Raw genomic sequence first — 22,473 nt, forward strand, 5'->3', positions numbered from 1 at the left:
ATCACTCACTCCCCTGTGATCCAGTCATCTGCCAAAGCCCCTTCTATGAATGCTTGAGGCTTTTGGGGGGGGACATCTAGAGGTAAACCATAACATGCTATTTCTTATAAAGTTTATTTATTAAGAAATTTCCCACGTTTGTGGGAATGTTCTTTCATGATGGTGGGAGTGGTTCACACAGACATATATATTTGTCAGAACTCATTTGTACACAAAAAAATGGTAGATTTTATTGTGTACAAATTATACACCAGTAGATCTGACAGAAAAGAAAGCAGAGTTCATCTTCAGGGGCAGTGGTGACTCGTGGTCCCCAGCAAGTGAATGACCGCAGGAAGGACAAGGAGGCTTAGACCCTAAGTCACTCACCCAGCACAGACTCGGGCATCCCAGGAGGGGCCAGCCTCCACCCCTGGGCTCTGGGGTGTGCAGAGCTCTCTCCCCGGGGCAGAGAGAGGTAGAGAGGAGAGCATCGTGGGAAGATGTCCCAGGGAAGCAGGACTCGTCCTGTGGGTTATTCTCTGTGGAATCAGAATGAGCCGGGTTCAGACAATATCCTGCAACAGTGAGGTAGCGAGAGCTCAGGCAGGTGGCGTGGAGGACAGCCATGGACCTGTAGGTGGTGGGGTCTGAAGGCCAGGTCTCTCCTGTGTCTGCAGAGCTCTTTCCTCTGCCAGTGGGGGTAAAGGGCCAGGGGAGGGATGAAGTCCATCCTCGTCCATCCCCTGGATTCTAAGACCTGGATTCTAAGTTTCTCCAACTCAGCAGGTCGAAATAACACACTCTGTGGGTGTCATTTTGTAAACCCAGCCGTGGGTCACCACAGAAGGGTGTATCTGTGGAAAGATGCCTGGAGCTGCACACTCAGGATTTATACATTTTTGTACATTACACCTCAATTTTTTTGAGACTGTCTCACTACATAATTTAGGCTGGCTGCAAGCTTTTGGTGATCCAAAAGCTTTTCCTGCCTCAGCCTCCCAAATGTTAGCATTGCAGATGTGCACCACTATATCCCACTGACACCTTAGTTCTAAAAGAAACAGACATAGCAATGCCTTATGGGGTGTGGTGGCACACAGTGGGAGGCTGAGGCAGGAAAATCAAAAGTTTGGACTCAGCCTGGGTAACTTAGCAAGACCCTGTCTGCAAATAAAAAATTAAAACAGGGCTGGGGATGCACAGTAGAAAGGCCCTGGGTTCAACCCCTAATACCAAAGAAAAGGAAGAAGAAGAAAAAGAACAAACAAATAACGATGCCTGAGCCCTGTTCCTAGACACGGGGATTTAGTTGGTCTGGGGCTGACGTAGGCACAGTTCTATCGTCAGGGCTCCGGGGACCCTGATGCTCCACAGATTAGACAGCGCTCATCGCGGTCACAGTGGTGGGGAGCGTGCTGGCGCCACCTGCAGGCTGTGGCCTGTGCCGGCACGGGTTGGGGGCTCTCAGGTCCCTGCGAGGCGGTTGAGGTGTGCAGAGCCGGCCGTGGCGCCCCAGCCGTGTGCTCCAGCCCCTGTCCCGCTCCCAGGGCGATCGCGATGGCCGCAGACCAGGCCTCGCAGGACACCATGCGGCTGCAGTTCAAGGCGATGCAGGAGCTGCAGCACCGCAGGCTGCAGAAGCAGATGGAGGCGAAGAGGGACAAGAGCCTGCGCCTGCAGAGCGACACTGGCGACCAGGAAGCGCCCTCGGGAGTCCCCGACGGCCTCAGCCTCCTCCTCTCGGGGGAGCAGGACTTGCAGAGCGTCTTCCAGCAGAGGTAAGGAGGCTGACCCAGGGGCCGCGGGCAGGTGGAGGGTCGCGGGCAGGTGGAGTCGGGGGTTGCGGGGGGAGTGACCAAGGACATGAGCAGGTATGGATGCACCGGTCAAAGTGGTTTTTGCACAGAGGTTCTTAAAAACTCTCGGACCTGCTGGAGCCATGTGCCTGAAGGCAAAATTTGAGGCGAAACCTACCTGAAAACCGTCTGGAGTCGACTTGAATATTTAAAAGCTCCTCAGGGTATATTTTAGCCCCTGGCTTTATTATTTGACTAACTGATCGATTACTTGTTTGATTGATTGACTGCAGTATGGGGGGTTGAACCCAGGGCTTTTGCACTGAGCTACATCCCCATTCATTCATTCATTCATTTGCATTTTGAGACAGCATCTGGCTAAGTTGCTAAGTTGCCCATGCTGGGCTGGAACTTGTGAGCCTCCTGCCTCAGCTTCCCAGAGTGCTGGGATCACAGGTCGGCACCACCACACCTGGCTTTATCAACAGATTTTTTTCCGTCTGTCTGTCATGAGAATTATATCTATGTCTCTGAGGAGCTGGCTCACAGATAATCATTGCTCCAAATCCGTCTGGGGCCATCCTCCGTGGCCAGCTTTCTCTCCTGTTGTGGAAACGCGCTGCTCCGGCTAATCTCCGCCCCTTCACAGCTGGTGGATGAGTTGAAAGTACGCGGGGTCTTCTCAGTGAGCTCTGACCTGACAGTCCACACAGAGCAGGAGGTCTACACCGCTTACAGAGGCAGGGGCTGCCGGCCCCTCTGCCAGACACACACCACCGCTGCTGAGCTGTCTCTCTGCTTCTGCTTTCATCTGGGATATCTCTTCCATCTTCAAATTCAATTTTTTTATCACCTTCAAATTCTACCTTTTTGTAGATTCTCAGTTTTCAAAATGACCACCTTTAAAATGCCAATTGGAAAAAATAAACATTTCCAATAAGTGAAGTTTTAAAAAAATCATATGGCTTCTAAATGTCAGCTCTCAGTCATCCCCAGACAGGTTTCCGAGTGGCCCCTCCCCAGAGCAGGAGGCTGGGGCGGGCGGAGACCGGAGCCTTTGCTGGAACGGCAGCAGCCACAGTGGCGATGGTAACCACGGCTGTTGCCCGCAAAGTTCTCGCTTCTTCAGTAGCTCCTCCGCTCCGTGCCTGACACACCAGTGAGCGCTGCTCACGGTTTCGTGAGCTCGAGGGCTCCGGGAAGAGCCTCCCGGGACAGCTGGGACCCACAGGAGCGGCCGCCCCTTCCTGCATGCATTGGCACCCTGGAAACCGAGCCTCGACTTAAGGCTTACAAACATCACTCTGGTCTGCCTCTGTGTGTGTGTGTGTGTGTGTGTGTGTGTGTGTGTGTGTGTGTACGCGCGCGCGCGCATGCACGCATGCTTGTGCTGCCGAAGCTGTGTCAGAACTTGTGAAATTCGGCTGTAATTAAGGCTGTGAATCGCCTGTGTCTCATGAGTCCGACAGCCTCGGGGGCCAGCCCCCTCTGAGGGCTTCCTCGTGTTCTTACGATTTCTTCTTTACCAGCAGATTATTTAGGAGCTCGCTTTCTAAGTTCCACATGTATGATGGCCTTTGGGCTTTGTTTTTACTTTTGTTTTACTTTTCGATTTATTTTTGTGGTGTGTCCTGAGACAGACTCTCATTACAGTCCAGGCTGGCCTTGAACTCACTGTGAAGCCCAGGCTGGCCTCCAACTCCCGTCCTCCTTCCTCAGCCTCCAGAGTGCAGGGGTTACAGCATGTGCCGCCATGCCCAGTTTATTTTTTGCTACTTTTAAAGCATTGACTCCTGATTTTTGTCAACTGCTGTCAAGAAAGTGGTCTGTATTAATGAAAGATCTCTCTTTGGGGATGGGCTGGCGGCCCGTTCTGATGTGATCTCATGGCCATGTGAGCACGCTTTCTCCAAGTCAGGGTTTTGCAGTAGACTCCTTGGAGCCAGCTGCTGAGCCTTGCTGCTCCAACCTCCTTTCCTCCTTGCCTGTGTGGTGCACACCCGTCACTCACTCCGCCCTGGGAAGCTGGTCTCTGCCCTCAGTTGCCCCACTTTGTGTGCAAGCCGGTCCTTACCCCACCGGGTGCCCAGCGAGGCCTGTGGGCCAGCGGGAGGCCCGAGCCCCGAGCCCCCCACCCTTGCCTTGCAGGGTGCTCGAGGATGAGGTCCAGCAGCTGCGTGAGGAGCTGCGGGAGACGGGGGACGAGAACGGGCGGCTGTATAAGCTGCTGAAGGAGAGGGACTTTGAAATCAAGCACCTCAAAAAGAAAATAGAAGAGGACAGATTTGCCTTCGCAGGTAGCAACGCCACCCGGCCCGGCCCTTCCCTGGAGTCCAGGGCTCGGCCTGGTTGCCATGCTGGCACCAGAGGCTGGGTGCCCCAGAGGCGGCACCAAGGGTCGGCTGTGGTCACGTGTCCAGCTGCGTCCTGGAAGGGAGGGGAAGGGGGAGGGCGAAAGCGGGAAACGGGCACAGGGAGGGTGGCGACAGGTGGCCGTGGGCAGGTTCCCCGCAGCAGGGTAGCTCAGCTGGACTTGGGCCGGCTCCATGTCATGCTCACAGCGTGGTCAGCAGCTAGATGAAGGAAGGGTCCACTCCTCCTTGGTGCCCTGGCTCGGTGCTGTGTCGTGGACATCACAGGTGGAGCAGAGTCGGGCACCAACCCTGCAGCTCCCGCTGCCCTCCAGGGGCTACGGTGGGTGAGGACCTAGGTTGACCTCAGCTCTCTGGTTATGAATCTGACCTTGACCCTGCAGAGGACCGAGCCGGGACCCCGGCCTGACTGTGCTCCACTCCTTGTGCTAATCTGGAGCATTTCCCAGGGCACCCGACAAGCCAGCAGGTAGTGGTCGCCGTCCGCAGGGCCACAGGGCTGCCCGCGCCCTCCACCACATCCTCCCTGTGCACACCCGAGGCCTGGCAGGTCAGAGCCGTGCTGGAGCACACGAGGGGCTTGGTGTCCCACAGCCCCGGCGGCCTCGTGCACCGCCCTGCTCTCTTCTGATTTGAGGATCAGCTGAGGTGCAGCTACAGTGTGGCAGGCTGTGGGGAAGCCGCAGCTCCAGGGGGAGCGGGGATCTGGCCCCACTCGTGCAGCCAGCCTGGGAGGTGGCACAGCTGCCCCGCTGTTTCCTGCTCTGCCGCTCTGCCAGCTCAGACCTGGGGGTGGCCTGGCTGGATTGCAGCCCCAAGTCTTCCTGCAGACTGCTTAAATCCGGTCTGCGCCCTGAAGTCACGGCCACTGGTTTCTAACTTCTCGGGGGCTTGTTTGTTTGCTTGTTCATTGTTGGAGTTTCTGTGTGTTTCGCTGGTTGGCCAATTGGTTTGTGGTACTGGGGATTGAACCCAGGACCTTCACACTGAGGCACATCCCCAGCCCGTTTGTTTGTTGTTCATATTTTGAGACAGGGTCGCACTAATTCACTAAATTGTCCAGGCTGGGCTCAAACTTGTGATCCTCCTGCCTCAGCCTCTCAGAGTGCTGGAATTGTAGGTGTGTCCCATGCCTGGCCAGTCTCACATTTCAGAGAGGAAAGTTCCACTGACCTCATTTAGCTTTTAAGCCAGGCCATAAGTGACAGGCTACTGACAGCTGATGGACCATTTTCCTTTGGCCTGATTTGTAGTGAGTGCTTTAGTGATTACAAAAGCATTTAACTTTTTGCAGTCTATTAGAATTAGTATCTCTCCATATCAAGTGGAAAGTAGCAACTTAGAGGGCTGTACACCCTCCCATTGGTGTGTTGCAGCTTTTATATACATTATACCAGGTTTACTGAAAACCTTATCAGCAGTATAGGCTTTTCCGACAACCATTACACACATTTTAGAGAGCTTAAGGAGACAGAAACAGTCTTCCCTGGATACCGGAGCTTCAGGGCTTTCCCCATGCTGCCCCATTTATCAGGGAGGCCGCAGCCTCAGGGCTGTGTTGGATGCACTGGGGGACAGGGGACAAGGAGAGGTCCGTGGCTCGGGCCCCCTGCTGTCTCTACTAAAGACAGCTTCTCCTGGCCTGTTGCTGAGGGCTGGCTGCAGGACCTGCTCAGTTCCCGAGTCCTGGGAGGAAACTGTAACCTAGGAAACTCAGCTCCAGATCATTTGTACTTCCAGGTCTGGTCTCCTCCCAAATCTGCTTGCTTGTCTTAGCTTCTGGTCCCTGGGGCACAATACCCAACATCCGTAATTTAAAGGAGGAGAGGCTTAACCTGCCTCCTGGTTCAGGGGGTTCCGTCCATGGTCGGCTGGCTCCATGGCAGGAACGTCATGGTGGAAGGGGCTGGTGGAGGAAATCGGCTCACCTCATGGTGGCCAGGAAGCAGAGGGAGAACAGAGGAGGGAGACAGACTCGCCCAAAGGCCCCCGCAGTGCCCACCTCCAACCAGGCCCCGCCTCCTCACGGCACACTCGCCATAAACTCATCAGTAGATCCATCCACTGGAGAGCGCAGTGCCCCAGGTCCAGTCACCTCCCACTCACAGACGTCTGAGGGATGTTCTAGGTCTAAACAGTCGTTTGCTTCCAGAATCCTCACCTCTCTTCTTCACACATTCTGTCCTGGGGTTTGGGGTCCTCAGGGAACAACAGGGTAACACATGCCTCCTCCACCCTAGCAGAGCCAGAGCTTCTACTGAGAATGCATTTCTTCAACTGCTAGATTGGTGATGGCCCCAGTGACCTTCCAACATCCCTCCCTGTCCATGGCATGAGGCAGGACCAGGGAGCCAGCGTGCCCTCCTGGCGCAGGGGGTGCCTGTCCCCTCCAGACCCCCAGTGCCCCCAGCCTGTTCTGAGCCCTCGCCCTTGATGTGTCCTTGTCCTCTTCAGCACCTGTGAGGTCCTCCTCCCAGCTGCCTCCCGTGGCCCAGCCCACCCAGGGCAGGAGCCCTGTTGGAGGTTTGGAAGCTCCTGAGTCTGCATGATCTCTCCTCCGCCGTGCCCTCTGCCCTGTTCCGAGGTGTGGTGTGGCCCCAGTAGAAAACAGGACACGAAGGTGTCTGTGCCGGAGTGTGGGCTGGAGTGTCAGAAGCTTGGACCGACCAAGAGCCACCTCCCCGTCCTTGTCCCCAGCCACGACTTGACCACCCTTCGCTGAGCGCCCTGTGCCCCAGCTCCCCCAGCCTCCTCTGATTCTCAGAATTTCCCACCCAGCCCTGCCTCTGGAGCGCTGCCCTCTGTGGAGCTCCTCTGACAGCCCCGTCCTGGCTCTGCCCTCCCCTTGTTCCCAGGCTCCATGCACAAGCTCCCTCTTCAGGGAGACCACTCAGGCCCTGCACCAGGAGCAGCGAGGGGACCCAGCCCTCTCCGCCCTGGCGGCCTCACTTCACTCCACAGCTGACGCCTTCACGTGCTCCGCGCAGCTTCACTGCTTGGTCTTCCTGACACGTCTTCTCTGCTTGAGTGCAGACTCTGGGAGCCACTTTCCCCATGCTGGGCAGAAACTCAATAAACACTTCCTGCATGAGTGTGTGCGTCTGGAGTGGTTAGGTGCCACCACAGAAGTCCACGGAAGAAACAGCCACATCATCGCAGTGGCTTCCGGCAATGGGCATTCACTCAACTCAGACCTTAGGCCAGGCGTGGTGGCGCACTCCTGCAATCCCAGCACTCAGGAGGCTGAGACAGGAGGATCGTTGCAAGTTGAAGGCCAGCCTGGGCTACAAAGTAAGATCAAGGCCAGTCTGAACTGCATAGCGTAAACCCTGTCTCAAAAAGAAAAAAAAAAGACTTAAAACCTCAGATGTTCGCTCTCAGTGGGGTCTGCTAAGCTCGGCCAGGCGGGCTGGGGCAGCTCAGCTTGCCCCCATCCCTCTCCTTCAGGGACTGGCCGGCCAGCCGGGTCCTGCTCACGTGCAGATGGTGCAAGTGGTCAGAGCAGTTTGAGGAGTGCTCTTCACGCCCCTTTCTGCCCCCGGGGCTCCTGGGTGCGCGGGGCTCTGAGCCTCTGTGCCGCGTGCCTGCCATCCTAGCACCTTGCCCTTTAGAGCCCGGCCCTGTTGCTGCTGGCCGGAGAGTGGCACGTGGGTCTCCTTTCTCCTGACTTTGCCATTCCCCTCTTAGGGACAGCCGGCCCCGCGGGAGACCTGGTTGCCACCAAAGTCGTGGAGCTGTCCAAAAGGAACCGCGTGCTGGCAGTGGAGTCGGAGGGCGCGAGAGCCCGGGCGAAGCAGCTGAGTGGTCGCGTCCAGGAGCTGGAGCGGGAGGTGAGGGCCTTGCTGGTCCTTCCTGGGGGCGGACCCCGAGCACCCAGGGCCAGCGTGGTGGATGTTACAGGCCTCCGGAGGGCTCGACAGCCGGTGCGGCTCAGTCTGTCGCCTCCGGGGCCCAGCGTAGCAGGCTGCACAGGACCTGGGTCACTGAGTAGCAACTGGGAGCCAGTCACTGCCCTTGGCACTAAGTGGAGGCTTCTCTATTCTATGGCACAGTTTTGTGTTTTGTGGGTTTTTTGTGGGGGGTGGTGTTTGGTGTTTGGTGTTTGGTGTTTGGTTTTGTTGATTCTTGAGACAGGATCTGGCTATGCCGTTCAGGTGGCCTGGAACTCACAGCGATCCTCCTGCCTCAGCCTCCTGAGTGCTGAGATTACAGGGATGTGCCACCACACCCAGCAGTGGTACAGTTTTTTGAGAAATATCCCCGGTGCTGAGCCAGGCCCTCCGGGAGAGGCAGGAGTCAACATAGCCATGGGTGGCTCGGCCTTCCCAGAGACAGAGCAACATGGGCTTGCAGTGTGGCTGTCACCCCAGACAGAGGAGAGGGCAGCAGACGACAGGGCAGCAGCCAGGGCCGGGGAGCTGCCTGGGGTGCCAGGGCAGGGTGCAGAGTGGTCCAGCAGGTGCCAAAGCCCTGAGCAGGGACAGAGCCCGAAGGCGGCTGATGTGGTCCAGAGCGGCACAGACTGGCGCTGGAGGGGTGGAGGGTGGGTCCCATCCCCCTCGTCAGACAGGGCCAGGGCCTTGGTGTGAGGCACGTCGGGAGGTTGTTGAAGACTCCGTGTATCTGGCACCCTGTGTTCCGGGCACCCTGTGTCCCTGGCCCCTTGTCTCACCGTGTCCCCAGGCCCACAAGTCCTGCACGCTCCGCTCCTGAGCTGGGTTAGGGCTCGGCACCATTATCTGCGAAGCAGCTGGTGAAGCCCAGTGCGTGGGGAGAGGGCAGCAGTCTATAACAGAGAAGCTCCCACTCGTGCCTCTAAGGCAGCTGAAAGGAGAGACACCCCGCGGGTTTGTAACCACACACCCCACGCACCAGGGCGCTTTGGTTGGGCCATGCAGCACTGAGCAGAATTAAATATTAAGGACAAGGTTTGCTTTTTCAGCTGCAGACGGCCCTGGCCAGGCTGCCAGCCAAGGGGGCCGCAGATGCAGAAGCCAAGCCGCCGAGGCCCCTGATGGGAGATGGCACCTTGGTATGGACCCTGCCTGTGCTGGGGGCTGTGGGGCTGTGTGGGCCTGGTCCCCTCCTCCTCCTTCTCCTCCTCCCGCCCGCCCCCTCCTGTGTGGAAGGCCAGGAGGCCCCAGCAGAGGCCAGAAGGGTCAGTTCTGATTCAGTCCCCAGGAAGAGTGGCCTTGAGGGGCTGAGGCCTCGGGAACCCTATGACAACTGAGGGCCTTCCGCTTGCACCTGGCCACTGCCTGCAGGGCCCCATTGCCTTACCCTGACCCAGCTCTCCACCCCAGGGCACCCTCTGTGGGTGGCTCACCCTGTCTGCAGCAGTAGGAAGGCATTGTGGGGAGCAGTGTGCTCCCCGGACCCTATACCAAGCCAGGGAGGGGCCTTGCGGCCTTGCAAAAGCTGGTGTCTCAGCTCAACCTGGACCCACAAAGTCTGGGCGTCAGGAGGGTCCCAGGAGACCGGGCCAATGGGGGACCAAGGGAGCACTCCAATTCTGGCCATCTCAGGGTCAGGCCACCTGAGAACTGGGCCCAACCTACAGGGCCTACCCTCAGGCTGAGGCAGTGGCCTCTCTTTTCTGGGGGACAGCAGAAGGCTGTCCTGGGGCAGGCGCTGGACTGGGGGTCGTCAGGGACTCTCCTGGCCATGTTGCCCGAGGTTACCCCACTGCAGCGGCCTGGAGGGATGGGAAGTGCTTCAGCCACAGGGAGGTGATGGCATTTTCTGAGCGCACTGATGGAGGACATTGAGCAGGGCCCTGGTCCACGGTGTCCAGGAGGAAGAGGGGTGGGCACGAGGAGAAGGGGGTAGCAGCCTTCAGAGGGCGCGGGTTCAGGGCTCACCAGCGCTGGGGCATCCGTCACCTGCACCTTCCTGGAGAGGGGGACCAGACAGAGACCTCTGGAAGGAGCCACGGGCCGAGCACGGAGGTGGGAGCTCTGAGAGTCCCGTGCAGCTTGCTGGTGGCAGCGGGAGGGGACGTGAGCTGGAGCGGCGGTGCCAGGGGGACCACGCAGGGCGGTTCTGACAGGAGAGTGTGTCGAGCGCCCTGTGTCTTCCCACTTCTGATCGGAGCCAGACAAAAGCGACATCCGGTCAGGAGGCTGCTGGAGCTGAGCCAGGGCCCGTGCTGCATCCGGATTCTGGTTCTGCCCCGCCTGGAGCACGTTCCAGAGCAGAGCTCCAGGGAGAGTGTGGGCGGCGTTGGCATTGCTCGAGTGATTCCCTCAAAGAAAACAGCCATGTGTGGGGTGGGGTTTGTGTCCAGGCCCCCCAGGAACAGAATTCCACTCTGGGCAGGCAGAGCTCGGGAATGGAGGCAAGGTGGGGGCCCCACTGCCAGGCCAGAGGGATAGGGGCCCAGTGCAGCTGTCTCCAGAATGCCATCGCTGCAGAGACCCGGGCCTGGCAGCGCCCTGAGTTGGAACCCGCCCCCAGCAGCACACTTGGGCCCAGGAGCCCCGTCCTCTCTCCAGGAGCCCCAAGATGCACGTTACTGGCCGCTCCTTTACAGACGAGTGGGCGCGGCTCGGAGGGGCCTGGGTGCTCGGCCAGAGCCAGCTCTGTGCCCCTGCCAGGCACTGCCCACCACGAAGGCACTGCTGTGCTGGCACCCACAGACGAAGCGCTCACAGGCCTCACCCTGGCCGACGCAAAGCCTGCCATCTACCTGGAGGGAAGACGGGAGCCCCCGTGGGGAGAGGGTGGCAGGCAGCCGAAGGGCAGAAGGACTCACAAACAGTTTTCAAAGGGTTTACTTGCATTTCCTGTAAGTTCCCAGCGCGCAAGCTTTGCTCGGGAGGCGCTTGTTCCGCTCCGTGGGGGGCGGTGCAGCGAGGAAGCAGCCGGGAAACATTTGATACAGGAAGCTCTCGCTCGCTCGCTGCGCTGCACTCGGGGCTTCTGGGCCAAGGGTCCAGGGCCAGTTTCTTTGGCCACTGGTTTTCAGGGAGGCTGCCCGGAGCCTCTGGCGCCCGTGGAACACCGCACACGGCCCCCCTGGACCACCTTCTATCCTGGCATCCACGGGGGAGGATAGAAAACCACTGCGGCCCCCACCTGCCTCCCTGGGGTGCTGCCGCCTGGGCGTGGGGCAGGGCCGGGAGGAGCCCGGGTCACTGTGGCGGGAAGCCCAGAGCAGCAGCTGCTTACACGGGGAAAGTCACCAGGGCTGGAAGGACCGGGCTCCTGTCCTAGGGCGTCACCTCCGCACCGTTGCGAGCCGAGGGCAGGCACTGCCCGTTGTGTTCGTGATGTCCGGGAGGGGCCTGGGTGGGGTCGGGAGAGTCTGGCAAAGACAGCAGCCGTCAGCACATCGCAGAACAGAGAGGCAAACACTGCAAATCTGCATCGAATGTTGCTTTCTTTTATTTATTTTCTCTCCCCCTCAAATGTTATTTTAAAAAATAAGAAAACAAGCCAAGGCCAGCAGGCAGTCTTCATGACTGCGATAGTTCTTCAGGCCACAGAGGTGGCGGGTTCAGGGATTATGCTTGGGCCTTATTCCTGTTCAGGCCCCAAAAGCAAGCCCGCAGTGGGCGGCTCCCGGAGACGAGGCCAGGCCCACGTTTGATTCCAGGAGAGGGAGGCCTCGGTGGGGAGGTTGTGGTCCTTGTGCAAATGACAGAGGCCACACCCAGGGGCCCTGGCCGTGTGGAGCCTGCAGCCATCCGTGCGGACAGCACTCTGCGCAAGGCCTCTGCCCGCACTCGGCTGCCGCGGTTCAGCCCAGGCGCCCCCTTTACCAGCAGGTGGTCAGCCAGGGGCTTCCCTCCCAGGACCCCCCAGCGGTTCATGAGGATGGAAAACAGTGCCAGGCTTTGCTTGGAAACGTGGAGGCTGCGGCTCTCACAACTTCAGGTGACAAGTGAGCGGTCTTCTTGTCCCTCCAACCAGCCAGAGACCCCCGAGGTGAAGGCCCTGCAGGACCGGCTGGCGGCCACGAACCTGAAGATGAGTGACCTACGAAACCAGGTCCAGGCCATGAAGCAGGAGCTCCGAGCGGCCCAGAAGGTCCTTCAGCTGGGGATATAGCTCAGCGGCTCTAGCGCCTGCCCAGCCGGGCTGGGCTCGCGTGGCTGGGGCAGCTCGGGCTGACACAGCTGCAGGACGGTCATTCCTGGGTCCCACCCCAGCCCGAGGGCTGCATAGGGACCACATCAGTGCCAGGTGGTGCCCACCCTCCTGGGCTGAGGAGGACAGCTCCGCCCACCCAGGGAGGGCTCTTCAAGCCAGCCCGTGCATTCGCACACCCCGGTGGTCCTGGGTCTGCACTTTGACTGGGAAGCTGGCCAGGACCGGCCTCCCTCCCACTGTCCGCCGTAGTGTCACCACATGGACAGGCAGTGTGTGTGTTCAAGGCCCCTTCAAAGGGAATGCTCAGGCCTGTGGCCCAGGCCCATGGGTTCGTTATTTATTTCTATTTACATGGTAGATTCTCTGGCATTTTTCTTGCTCTCTGGAACCACTCAGCCTGGCCAAGATTTCCAAAACAATGCTGTATTGTGGAAACAAGCACCAGAGACTTGGCAGCTGGGCGGGGCTTTGTGGGGGGCTGCAGAGGGGCTGGGGCCCAGGCTGGTGCCGCCTCCGAGCCTCAGTGTGGGGCCCGAGCCCCAAGTGCTCCAGCCCCACAGCTGGGTCCCTTTGCACTCCGACAGAGGGCCAGGTGTGGAGGCCCCGAGCGTTCCCTCAGTATGGGGCCACAGCGAGTGCGTTCCAGAAGCAGGTCTAGTCCACGTCCTGCCCCATGCGCCACGGAATGTGTCAGGCGCTGGTTCCCTGGCTGCGCTGTGTCACCCGGAAGTGCTGGGGGCCGTGGGTTCCCTATCTTTCCAGGGAGACTTGGCCTTCAACCCTGGCTTGGTGGCTGCGCTGTAAACCAAAAGAAGGGATGTGGGTGAAGGCAGGGTCCTCGGGGGGCCCCCCGGTACCCAGCACTGCTTCTGAGGGGCCCGGTGGAGGCCTCAGTGATGAGCCCCTGCCCGCCTCCAGGTTTTGGCCAGCGAGGTTGGGGAAGACGTGAACGTGCAGCAGCTCCTGTCCTCGCCGGGGACCTGGAGGGGCCGTGCGCAGCAGATCCTTGTCCTGCAGAGCAAGGTGAGTGGCCACCCACCAGGCTTCGCCCGGCCCGGCCCACACCAGAGACCTGGCCCCGAGGCACCCAGAAAGGCCACCAGGTCCCATGGAGCCCGCTGCAGGGCGGCTCTTCCTGTCCTCCCCCGCCAGCCTGACTTTAATTTGCTAGGGAGTGAACAAGCACTTATATAACACCGCATTCCAGGCACTGGTGCTAGCAAACACCAATGCCTCTGGCCTGACGACTTACTCTCCAGGCACATTTTTCCCCCAGTTCGTCTAAATTTGCGTGACTGTTGTAATTGTAGGCTTCTTCCAGTTTCATCCAGATGCGTGCAGGCTTTTGAACGTTTTCATTACCCAGTGAAAACTTAGCCTTGCCTCGCTCTTTGTTTTCTAAGTATTTTGGAGCGCGCCCAGCGGGGCTAAGAGCTGGGTCTCTGCGTCCCAGCTGCTTGAATCCAAGCCCCGGTTCTCCACCCACCCACCGCTCACACTTGCTGTGTGACCTCGAGCAAGTTACTTCCGGTCTTGCCTGGTTTTCTCACCTGTGGGAGACGGGAGCAAGCGAACGTGTGCAAAGCGCTTGGCTTATCCAGAGTGCCTGGCGCAGAGTGCACGATGTACACGGGCTGCCGCAGGCCTTTCCCCTTGCTGTATGAGGAGGTGTGTGATTTCCACGACCGCAGAGCACATCTCCTTCGTCCCCCTGGGCTTCAGGTCCGCGGTTCCCTGGGGGCTTTCACTCCCAGGCCCTGTGGGACCCTTGAAGCCAACACGAAGAGGGGGGCTCCGGGTAACTGTAATTGTTGATCGATACGAGGCCTTGGGATCCAGTCGGACTGCCTCGGAGTCTGGAGTCTGTCACTGCTGACAGCTGTGACCTTGGCACACTTCCTGCCTGTGCTTGTAAAGCAGAAATAATAATACCTTCCCTATAGGGTTGCTAGGGGTTAGATGAAATAACACTCACATAGCGCCTGGCCGTAACGAGCACTCACCACCGCAGTTATTGTTGCCATCAAGTTGTACGTTCAATGTTTTAGAGTAAGCCCGTGCTCTTTAAGGCTTCCCTAGAATTACCGTACAGCGCCACCTCAGGGCCCTGATTCACCTTTCAAAGCGGGGCTCCGGCCCTTTGCCAGAGATCCTAGTAAATCCTGCCTCTTTTCTTAGAAACTTTGTCTCCAGATGGGATCTGTTCTACTTGCAGCTTTGCTTCGGGGTAGAACTCTGTTCTAGTTGCAGCTCTGTGCCATGCCGTGGCTGAGTCCACAGGGGAAGCAGGGTAGGAGGGGCCCTGGGGGCTATCTGCCCTCCCCTGTGTGACAAACACATTGTTCTGTGGGGTGACCACCACTTGCCGCTAGCCAAGGGCTCTGCGTCGAGGGCTTCTGCTGGACTCTTGGCGTTTCTCAAAGTTGCCTGACCCTAAAAATCACCCAGGCCCTTCCCTGGTTGGTCTGGCGTGGACTCCGAGATTTGTCACTGCAGGGAGAATCTTGCGGATTTCATGCTCCCGCATGTTTGGGACACTGAACCCTCTGAACGACATTACCCTGAGGCTTATTCTATGGTTGAGGACATTGAGATTCACAGAAGCTAAGTGACCCGTGCAGTCACACCAGCAAGGCTCGGAGCACCTCCTGCAGGTGGCCCCGCTCTGAGCAGCCCGTGTCCTCAGTGGTCCGTTCCTAGAGTCCCCCCTCCTCGAGACCCCGGGGCCACCGTCTGCGTCTTGGCCTCGGCGACGGGGGCTTTCCTCGTGCCCCTGACAAATCTCTCTTCTAAGCTAAGCCTCTCCGGCCCTCAGCTGCTTTGCCCAAGAGGCCAGCGTAGGTCCTCCCACCCCGGCCCCTGCTGGGGCTCCCTCGGCCGTCTGGGGCGGTGGCTCCATCCTCAGTCCCAGGGGGTCTCCTGTCTCCCCGAATGGGGACACCAGCTCGGGGTGGAATGAGGAGTTTTACTGCCCCCAGGTCCGGGAGCTTGAGAAGCAGTTGGGACAGTCCCGGAGCAGGTCTGCGGGGACAGCCGGTGACGAGCTGTCTGTCCACCCAGACCCCAGGAAGCTGTCGCCACAGGAGAGGAACCTGCAGCGGATCCGCAGCCTGGAAAGGGAAAGGCAGGAAGGCTGGGAGGTAAGGACTAGGTCAGGAGGGCCTGGGGCCGGGAGGGAGCCGGAGAGGCCTGGCTGGCTCACCTGTGCGGGCGCTGTCGGAGCCGCCTGACTGGGCCTGGCAGGGCTGTGTCCGAGACGCCTGCCTGTGGCGGGAAGGGAGGGCAGGCAGGCGGATGGCCCGGGGGTGAAGGGCTGGAGCTGGCGGGGCTCAGGCTGTGGAGCTGGAGTGTGAGACTCAGCTCTGCTGAGTTTAAGCAACAAACAGAGCTCCTGGGCCCTGACAGGGATGGTGCTTTGGTGCCCTAGCTCCAGCCGCGGGTAGGCTGGGAACTTGGGGGTCTTTCTCGGGTCTGGGTTGGCCACACGCCCTCCCAGGCGACCCCCACCCTCCCGCCCAGCCCCACAGTGCTTCTGATCAAGCTCCAGCACTCAGTGTTTTTGGCCAGGCTGGGGTCTTTGCCCTCTGAGCTGGCGCCAGAGGCCCAGAGCCGAGCTGTACAGCAGCCTCCCGGCCTGGGCGACAGTGGGGAGCCAGGGCCACTGCAGCACGGGAAGAGGGGGAGGCAGCACCAGCCGGCCGTGTGGCAGGGCCCTTGGCAGCCCGAGCGGGCCTCCTGGCAGGGAGGCTTTGCCTTCCCAGCGGTGTGCGAGCTTCAGGCAGAGCCTGTGCCGGGGATGTGGTGACCGCCCCACACCGTACCTCCTAGCGTTCCGGACACCGGGCGTGGGTGCGGACAGGGCCCGGTCTGCCGGCTGGGCTCTGGCTTTCGCCTCGAAGGCAGCGGAGAATCCTGAGGGTTTTGAGTTGACGGGATGTGGTCACCGTGCGCCTTGGGAAGGTCATGTGGCCAGGGGACGGGAGGCGGAGGAGGCAGGGATGATCCACGTGGACAGGGACAAGGACCTGCAGGAGATGGGGACCAAATGGGGCCCAGGGTGGACCCCAAGCAGCCCCGCAGTGACAGGAGGATGAAGGACCGGCAGGGTGCCGGGTGCAGAGGGCGTGGGTGGAGGGCAGAGTAGGCGATCCGCGCACACGGGAGCAGGTAGGCCCAGCAGCCAGGCAGGGGCTGTGTCCTGCAGGCCTGTCCCACCGACCGCCACTCCTGCTGCTCACAGCGGGGACCGTGTGCTCACTCCTCACGGCTGGCACCCACCTCCAGCGCTGTCTCAGTCCTGGCCTCCCAGCCTGGCCGCCCGTACCGCACCCTGGTCTGTGCTCCCTCTTTACACTGCCCCACGCCCCTCCATGCCGGGTCCGCCTTCTCCGTCTGCACTTGCCGCTTCTGGATGTCGCCTGTCACCTGTGCCCCTTGCGAGGAGCTCTGCTCCTTGGGAACAAGAGTGCTGCTAATCTCTGCTGGATCCGCAGCACCTGGCAGGCCCTCAGGAAGTGCGGAGGTGCAGGAGCTGAAAGCCGGGTGACCTGCTCTCCTCTCGGCCTGGCTCCGGGGGCCCGCTCCAGGCCAACCTGACCTGACGCCCTCCACTGCTGCCGGGGTTTCTCACCCAGCACTGGCCCTGGGTCTCCACTTGCCCCACCCGGGCCGCCGGCTGGTGGGAGCCAGGACTGAGCCGGCCCCGCTTCCCTCGGCAGAAGCTCACAGGCGAGCGAGACGCCCTCCAGGCCGAGCTGGAGGGGCTGAGGAGGAAGTTCGAGGGCATGCGCTCCCGGAACAAGGTCCTGTCCAGCGAGGTGAAGACCCTCCGGGGCCAGATGGGGACGCTGGCCGAGAAGGGCAGGCACGATGATGAGCTCATTGACGCCCTCATGGTAGGCAGCTCCCCCACCACTGAGCCCGTGACTGGCCCGGCCGGGAGAGCCTGGTCCCCAGGACACAGCAGCCGGGCTGCGTGGGCACCAACCCTGGGCCTGAGGACCCCAGTGGGGAAGGAAAGCTAGGAGGGGGAGATGGGCCGAGGCCTGGGTTCCTCCTCCAGCAAGACAGCAAGGGGCCGCTGGAAGTCACGCATGTTCGCGTCTGTCCCTTCCCAACACCCTGGATGGTGGTTCATCCCCGAGACAGTGCCCAGAGTCACGGGTTAGGGTCCCCTCCGCAGGTGGGAGCCCAGGACACAGCCTGGTTACCTAACAGCTCCATCCAGGAGCCCCTGAGCAGCAGGTTTTGCCCAGTGAGTGAGGCCGCGCCGCGGTGCTACCCTGTGGCCTGTGCCTCTCCGGGGGACCTGAGACGCCCCAGCGTTCAGGGGCTGAATTCCAGGCGGTGCCTACCTGCCCCAGGAGGTGTGGCTGACTTGACTGGGGTGCTGGGGGCAGTGCTGGCCCTGGGCTCATCCTCCAGCTGGCATGGAACCTGGAATGGAGGCCACTTCTGCCTCCCGGCTGGTGAACCCCAGCCCAGGTGCTGCCCCTCTCTGAGCCTCAGGAGCCGGTTTTTGCAGTGAGGTACAGGCTGGGCCTCTTCTGCGGTCCCCATGTCCGCTGTCCCTGCATGTCCCCATGTGCAAACCAGCCCCATGCCGCAGGGCTCTCCGCTCCTCCACCCTTCTGAGTGGCTGACGTGGCTCCTGCTGTTGTCCTGCTGCAGGAAGCTGCTGCCCCAGGAGTCTCTGTGGGGCATTTCCAGGGTATGGGGCAGCAGCAGGTGCCAAGGGTCCCGGGAAGAGGGTCAGGGCGCTGCCTCCAAGGGCCCCCAGCCAGGTGGGACCGGGCCTGCTTTTTACCCCCACACCTGCAGCACCACTGAGGAGCCCCTGCCTCCACTGCCCCTGCCCGCCTGACTGGAGTCCCCAGCAGGCTGTGGTGTGCTGTGCTGCTGTTGGATTCTTGTGGCCCAGGGAAGGGACAGGGGTCACCCTGAGCAGCCAGGACTGACCCCGCTGGCTGCCCCGGCCCCCCAGGAGCAGCTGAAGCAGCTGCAGGAGACGCTGAGCAGCCTGAGCCTGCAGGAGGAGAAGACACGCGCGTCCCAGCGCCACCAGGACCAGAAGGCCCACAGCGAGGCCCAGAGGAGCAGCAGCCTGGTAGCCCAGCTGCAGGCCATGGTGGCCGAGCGGGAGGCCAAGGTGAAGCAGCTGGAGCAGGACATCAGGCAGCTCGGCGTGCAGGTAAGAGGGCAGCGGCATGCTGTAAGGGACCCCGGGATGTCCCAGCACCCTCTCCTTGCGCTGTCCTCGCTCCGCACCAGGAAGGACAGGACCCCCGCAGGTCACCAGCCAGACAAGCCGGCGGCATCTGTGTTTCCTCAGACCGGCCGGGGAGCGGCTCATGCCAGGCTCCTTGATGACGAGGGCGTCCAGGTCCTTGGTCCTTCTCTGAGGGTCCCCTAAGGTCCTTGCCCAGCAAGTGCCCCCAGGTGTCTGGGAGAGGAAGGGGCGGGGGTCCCGGCGGACAGAGGCGGCCAGCCTGAGTCCCTGTGTAGACGTCGGAGGCTGACCCGGCGAGTCCACAGCCTCGCATCTCTCCTGGGGCCGGGATATGGAGCAGCTCCCGGCTTTCTGAAGAGACGCATTGTCTGATGTCATTGTCATGCGAGCAGCGCCTCCCCACACAGGCCTCGCTGTCCGGGGAAGAGAAGCCTCTTTCATGTCCTGCAGGGCCCGAAGCCCAGCCAGGGCCCCGTCTCCTCGGGCTGCGCCAGAGCCTGAAATGGAGCCCACATCTGTTCCCCACAGTACCTCCAGGATAAAGGAGCCAGCGAGGGGCCCTGTGGGCCTGAGGGCCGCCCCACTCACCCTGGGCCCCCAGGGGAACAGGGCCCGGCCAGGTCCCCGGGCTCCTCGGGTGACCACTCCGGCCAGCTGGGATCCTCTCGGTGAGCATGCCATTGATATTCAGACGCAAGGTCATCTCCCCCATGGGAAGCCCCGGCCCACATGTGCCCTCAGCACGTGGACCCACTACAGCCACGGGGCCAGGCCTCACTGTGACACCCCCTTCAAGCTGACACCCCTCCAGACAATCTGCCCCAGCCCGGGGACCCCACTAAGGGACTGCTAGGCCCTGACATTCTGGGAGGAGGCCCATGCTGGCGCCTCCCCTGCTGATGCCACTCTGATTCCCGCACAGCGCCGTGAGCAGCCTGGGCCACACGCTGGTGGAGTCCGCGCTCACAAGGCCTTCCCTGTCTGCCCCCCATGGGACCACACCCAGGTACGAACTCCTCGGCTCAGCCAGGGCCCCCCGTCCCATGAGGAGAGGAGACGGAGGGGCGGAAGCCCCAGGGTGCATCCGAGGCCGTAGTCAGAGCTGGAACCCAGGCCGCACCTTGCTCCTTCTGGCTGCCAGGGGGCAGGCGCGACCCAGCACCAGACCCTCCTGTGCCTGTGACGCAGAGCTCAGTCTCGGGGGAGCCGGGTCCAGTGGCTCCCACCCTAAGTCACACATGCCCTTGGTCTCGGCCGCTCTTTGTTGATAGAACCAGCCTGGGGCTTGAACAAGGCCTTTGTTCTGACTGCCAGCTCATAGACAAGGCTGGCTTTGTCCTGCCTCAGCCCACTGGAGCCCTGCTCCTGTGTCAGCAGACCCCGGTCCCCTGGGCAGGTCACCTGGGTCCAGCAAGGCCACAAGTGGGCCCCATCCCCCTGCCGTCTTGCTGTGTGGCTCCAGGCACGTTGGCCTCCCACCAGGGACAGGACAGTGTCCTGGGCTGGGGTGGTCACTGGGGTGGTCGCTGGCGTGGCTTGTGCCCGCTCCTCGAGGGCCGGGGTGGACAGACCGAAGGGACAGTCCCGTCCTCTGCTCCCCATCCCGCGCTGTCGTGCGGGGAGCGGCTGTCCACACTGTGGCCGGCTCGGCCAGTTCGGGTGCAGGCTCTGGCTCCCAGGGCTGGCATGGAGACGGGGTCCTGCACTGCCAGCAGCACCTGGCTAGTGCCACGGCCGCTGACCCTGAGAGCCACTCAGTGCATGGGAGCAGAGTCAGGAGCCAGCGCGAGCCCCTGGGGGCCACGGCCCCTCCCACATTGGTGCTTAGTGGGCCACAGCCCGGGTCACACGCAGGCTCGAGGCAGTGGGGCAGGGGTCCTTCTGGCCCCACCACCCATGAGGAAGGCTGTCCGGTGCAGGAAGGAGAACTGCGCTTGTAATGAGCGAGGCGGGGAAGGCAGGCTGGGCACACAAGCCAAGGCTGCCACACGTCGGCAGGACAGCCGGGCCCCAGGCCCAAGGGGAGCACGCGGGCCACAGTACCCCTGTGACCCTGACGGCTGAGCCCCGCCTGGCCGTGCTGCCTCCTCCGTGGCTGCCCTGCGAGCCCGAGTGCCCTTCCTTTCCCTGCCACTGACCCAGGTGAGCCTGTGTGTCTTTGGGCTTCGATGACGTCTGCCTCTGCCCTCATCCCGGCCCCAGGCTCCCAGACCCCCCAGAGCAGAAAGGCTGGCAGGCTGAGGTGGCAGAGACCAAGGCTCTGTGGCAGGCGGCCGAGGTGGAGCGGGACCGGCTCGCCGAGTTTGTCACGGTGCTGCAGAAAAGGTAACACCAGGCCCAGGGGTGCGGGAGAGGGCGGGCTCCCTCCCCCAAGCCCAGCTCCTGGGTGGGTCCAGGGCAGCCCCAGCCCCAGCCTCGGGCCCACTCGTGGGTCTCCTGGCCTTGGGTCCCACTAGCACACTGCAGTCTGTCTGTCTGCAGTGCTGTCCTGCGCCTGGAGTCCCTGGAAGGGACACTTCGGAGCGGCCGTGGAGGCTTAGAGGGAAGAGGCCAGGCTGGGCTGGTAGCTGTGGGTTTGGACACTTCTCTGGGGACACCATGGACCAGGAAGTCCCGGGTCCTCCAAAGGCCCCTGGCAGACTTCACACAAATAAATCAGGGCTTGCTCGAGTGACCCCTGGTGAGGACTGCAGGTGCCCAGGGCAGCACCTGCCCCACAGCACGACCCCCACACTGAGCCACAGCGGGCACCTCGTGTGGGAGGATTTTCAGAAGGCGCTGGAAAACTCCAAGGTGCAGAGGGGAGGGGAGCCCCTGAAAACACAGGGGGCAGGAGCCCTGGGTCATTGTCCCGGGCTGCAGTGACCAGGTCAGTGCTTCTCATGCTTATGCTGTGGCTTTTTGGGCAGGGGTGACTCCCACGTCCACCCACAAGAGGTGCTCCCAGGACACAGGGGAAGGGTGGTCATTACCAACAAGTTGGGGTGCAGGGCAGGGGTGCTTCAAAGCCGTGAGAATGGGCAGCTCTGATTTTGCATTTTGTTTGTATGTGGAGAAGATACGAATTTCATAGTCAGGTTCATGAGAAAAGAGACATTATTCTTTTCCTGTGATTAATGTTTAGAGGTCAGTGAAGATCTCTGGTCTATCAAATAGACATGCATACGCAATCCCAGCTCTCCTGTTCCTCAAGTTATGCCTGCACCTGTTACATGACTCAGCTATCTGTCGCTGTGTAACAAATATCCCCAGCTAAGTGGCTTCACACACAGCAGTGCATTCTTTTTTTTTTTTTTTATTTTAAAGAATAAAAGAAGGATAACATAATAATAGGGGGGACTTAGCAAATTACAGACAAAATGGTAGGAAATTATCAATGGCTATCATTTTACATATTATTGTCTACAAAATAGTTTCTCAGGAAAACAAATAGACAAATAATAGTGAGTTACAGACAAAAGAGGTAGGAGATTATCAAGAGTTGTTGTACTATACTTTGGTATCTTCAAAGTGGCTTCTAAAGAAAATAAATAGAGCTATACATGAGTGACCTACTGAAAAATCATTAACTCTTCTCAATGGTTGTTGTAGGAAACACATAATAATAAACATACATCCATTTATGAAATAGGATAGGAACATTACAAACTTTACACAGTTATGGATAGATTAGTAGGAAAATATCAATGGCTGCTATAATACGTGGTGGTATCTTCAGAGTGGTTTCTCAGGAAGACAGAGATATGCGAGAGGGACCTATTAAGGAGTTACAGCCTAAGGGTTGTCAAAAATAGCATATTACCTCCTCACCAGTGACTCCTTTCACTGAGGTATGACGGCTGGAAGGAAGGCCAGGATTGAAAAGAAGGACCGAGAGACTTGCACCTGTGTCTAGCAACAGGCTGTTTTCTTGTTCCTCCATAGTCATGATTACCCAGGACTCCTCGATGGAGATGACGGTCTGGCCAGAGGGAGAAGGCAGAGTATGCCCCAAGCCCTC

The 22,473-nt window shown here is 60.2% G+C and overlaps 2 protein-coding genes across 4 annotated transcripts in view; one reads left to right on the plus strand and one right to left on the minus strand.

Annotated features, from left to right (window-relative positions):
* Ccdc13 (coiled-coil domain containing 13) overlaps positions 1-22,473 on the plus strand; it is a 46,050-nt gene that overhangs the window by 15,101 nt on the left and 8,476 nt on the right. For both annotated transcript variants that reach the window (XM_005383534.1, XM_005383535.2), the window contains exons 2-13: positions 1,530-1,760; positions 3,927-4,075; positions 7,838-7,980; positions 9,093-9,182; positions 12,065-12,181; positions 13,163-13,267; positions 15,223-15,384; positions 16,963-17,139; positions 18,228-18,434; positions 19,002-19,141; positions 19,396-19,479; positions 20,676-20,798. In XM_005383534.1, coding sequence (XP_005383591.1) covers positions 1,540-1,760; positions 3,927-4,075; positions 7,838-7,980; positions 9,093-9,182; positions 12,065-12,181; positions 13,163-13,267; positions 15,223-15,384; positions 16,963-17,139; positions 18,228-18,434; positions 19,002-19,141; positions 19,396-19,479; positions 20,676-20,798 — 1,718 coding nt within the window. In that variant the 5' untranslated portion in view covers positions 1,530-1,539. The remainder of the gene's footprint in view (positions 1-1,529; positions 1,761-3,926; positions 4,076-7,837; positions 7,981-9,092; positions 9,183-12,064; positions 12,182-13,162; positions 13,268-15,222; positions 15,385-16,962; positions 17,140-18,227; positions 18,435-19,001; positions 19,142-19,395; positions 19,480-20,675; positions 20,799-22,473) is intronic.
* LOC102025804 (proline-rich receptor-like protein kinase PERK10) lies at positions 12,188-18,221 on the minus strand. 2 transcript variants are annotated; one of them, XR_001233752.1, is made up of 3 exons: positions 16,066-16,944; positions 13,795-14,147; positions 12,188-13,042 (listed from the first exon to the last, which is right to left on the minus strand). XR_001233752.1 is itself a non-coding variant. In XM_013513522.1 (3 exons), the coding sequence occupies exons 1-3, from the start codon at positions 17,945-17,947 to the stop codon at positions 13,963-13,965; spliced, it is 738 nt and encodes a 245-aa protein (XP_013368976.1). In that variant the 5' UTR covers positions 17,948-18,221; the 3' UTR covers positions 13,281-13,962. The 2 variants fall into 2 exon arrangements, 1 of the variants encoding a protein (XP_013368976.1); XM_013513522.1 differs by lacking the exon at positions 12,188-13,042 and adding an exon at positions 17,599-18,221 and having other exon boundaries at positions 13,281-14,147; positions 16,066-16,269.

The sequence above is a fragment of the Chinchilla lanigera genome, unplaced genomic scaffold (genome assembly GCF_000276665.1).
Source record: "Chinchilla lanigera isolate Chin_1 unplaced genomic scaffold, ChiLan1.0 scaffold00019, whole genome shotgun sequence".
Taxonomy (NCBI): Eukaryota; Metazoa; Chordata; class Mammalia; order Rodentia; family Chinchillidae; genus Chinchilla; species Chinchilla lanigera.

What these genes read in the sequence shown, in the direction of transcription:
- LOC102025804 (XM_013513522.1), bottom strand. Translation starts at nt 17,947, where the DNA reads ATGCCCCACAGAGACTCCTGGGGCAGCAGCTTCCTGCAGCAGGACAAC. An exon ending in AGCCACACCTCCTGGGGCAG is followed by an intron (nt 16,270 to 17,598) that starts GTAGGCACCGCC and finishes CATCTCCTGCAG; the next exon opens with GTCCTTGTCCCTGTCCACGT. An exon ending in GGTGTCCGGAACGCTAGGAG is followed by an intron (nt 14,148 to 16,065) that starts GTACGGTGTGGG and finishes TTACAAGCACAG; the next exon opens with GCAGGAAGTGTGCCAAGGTC.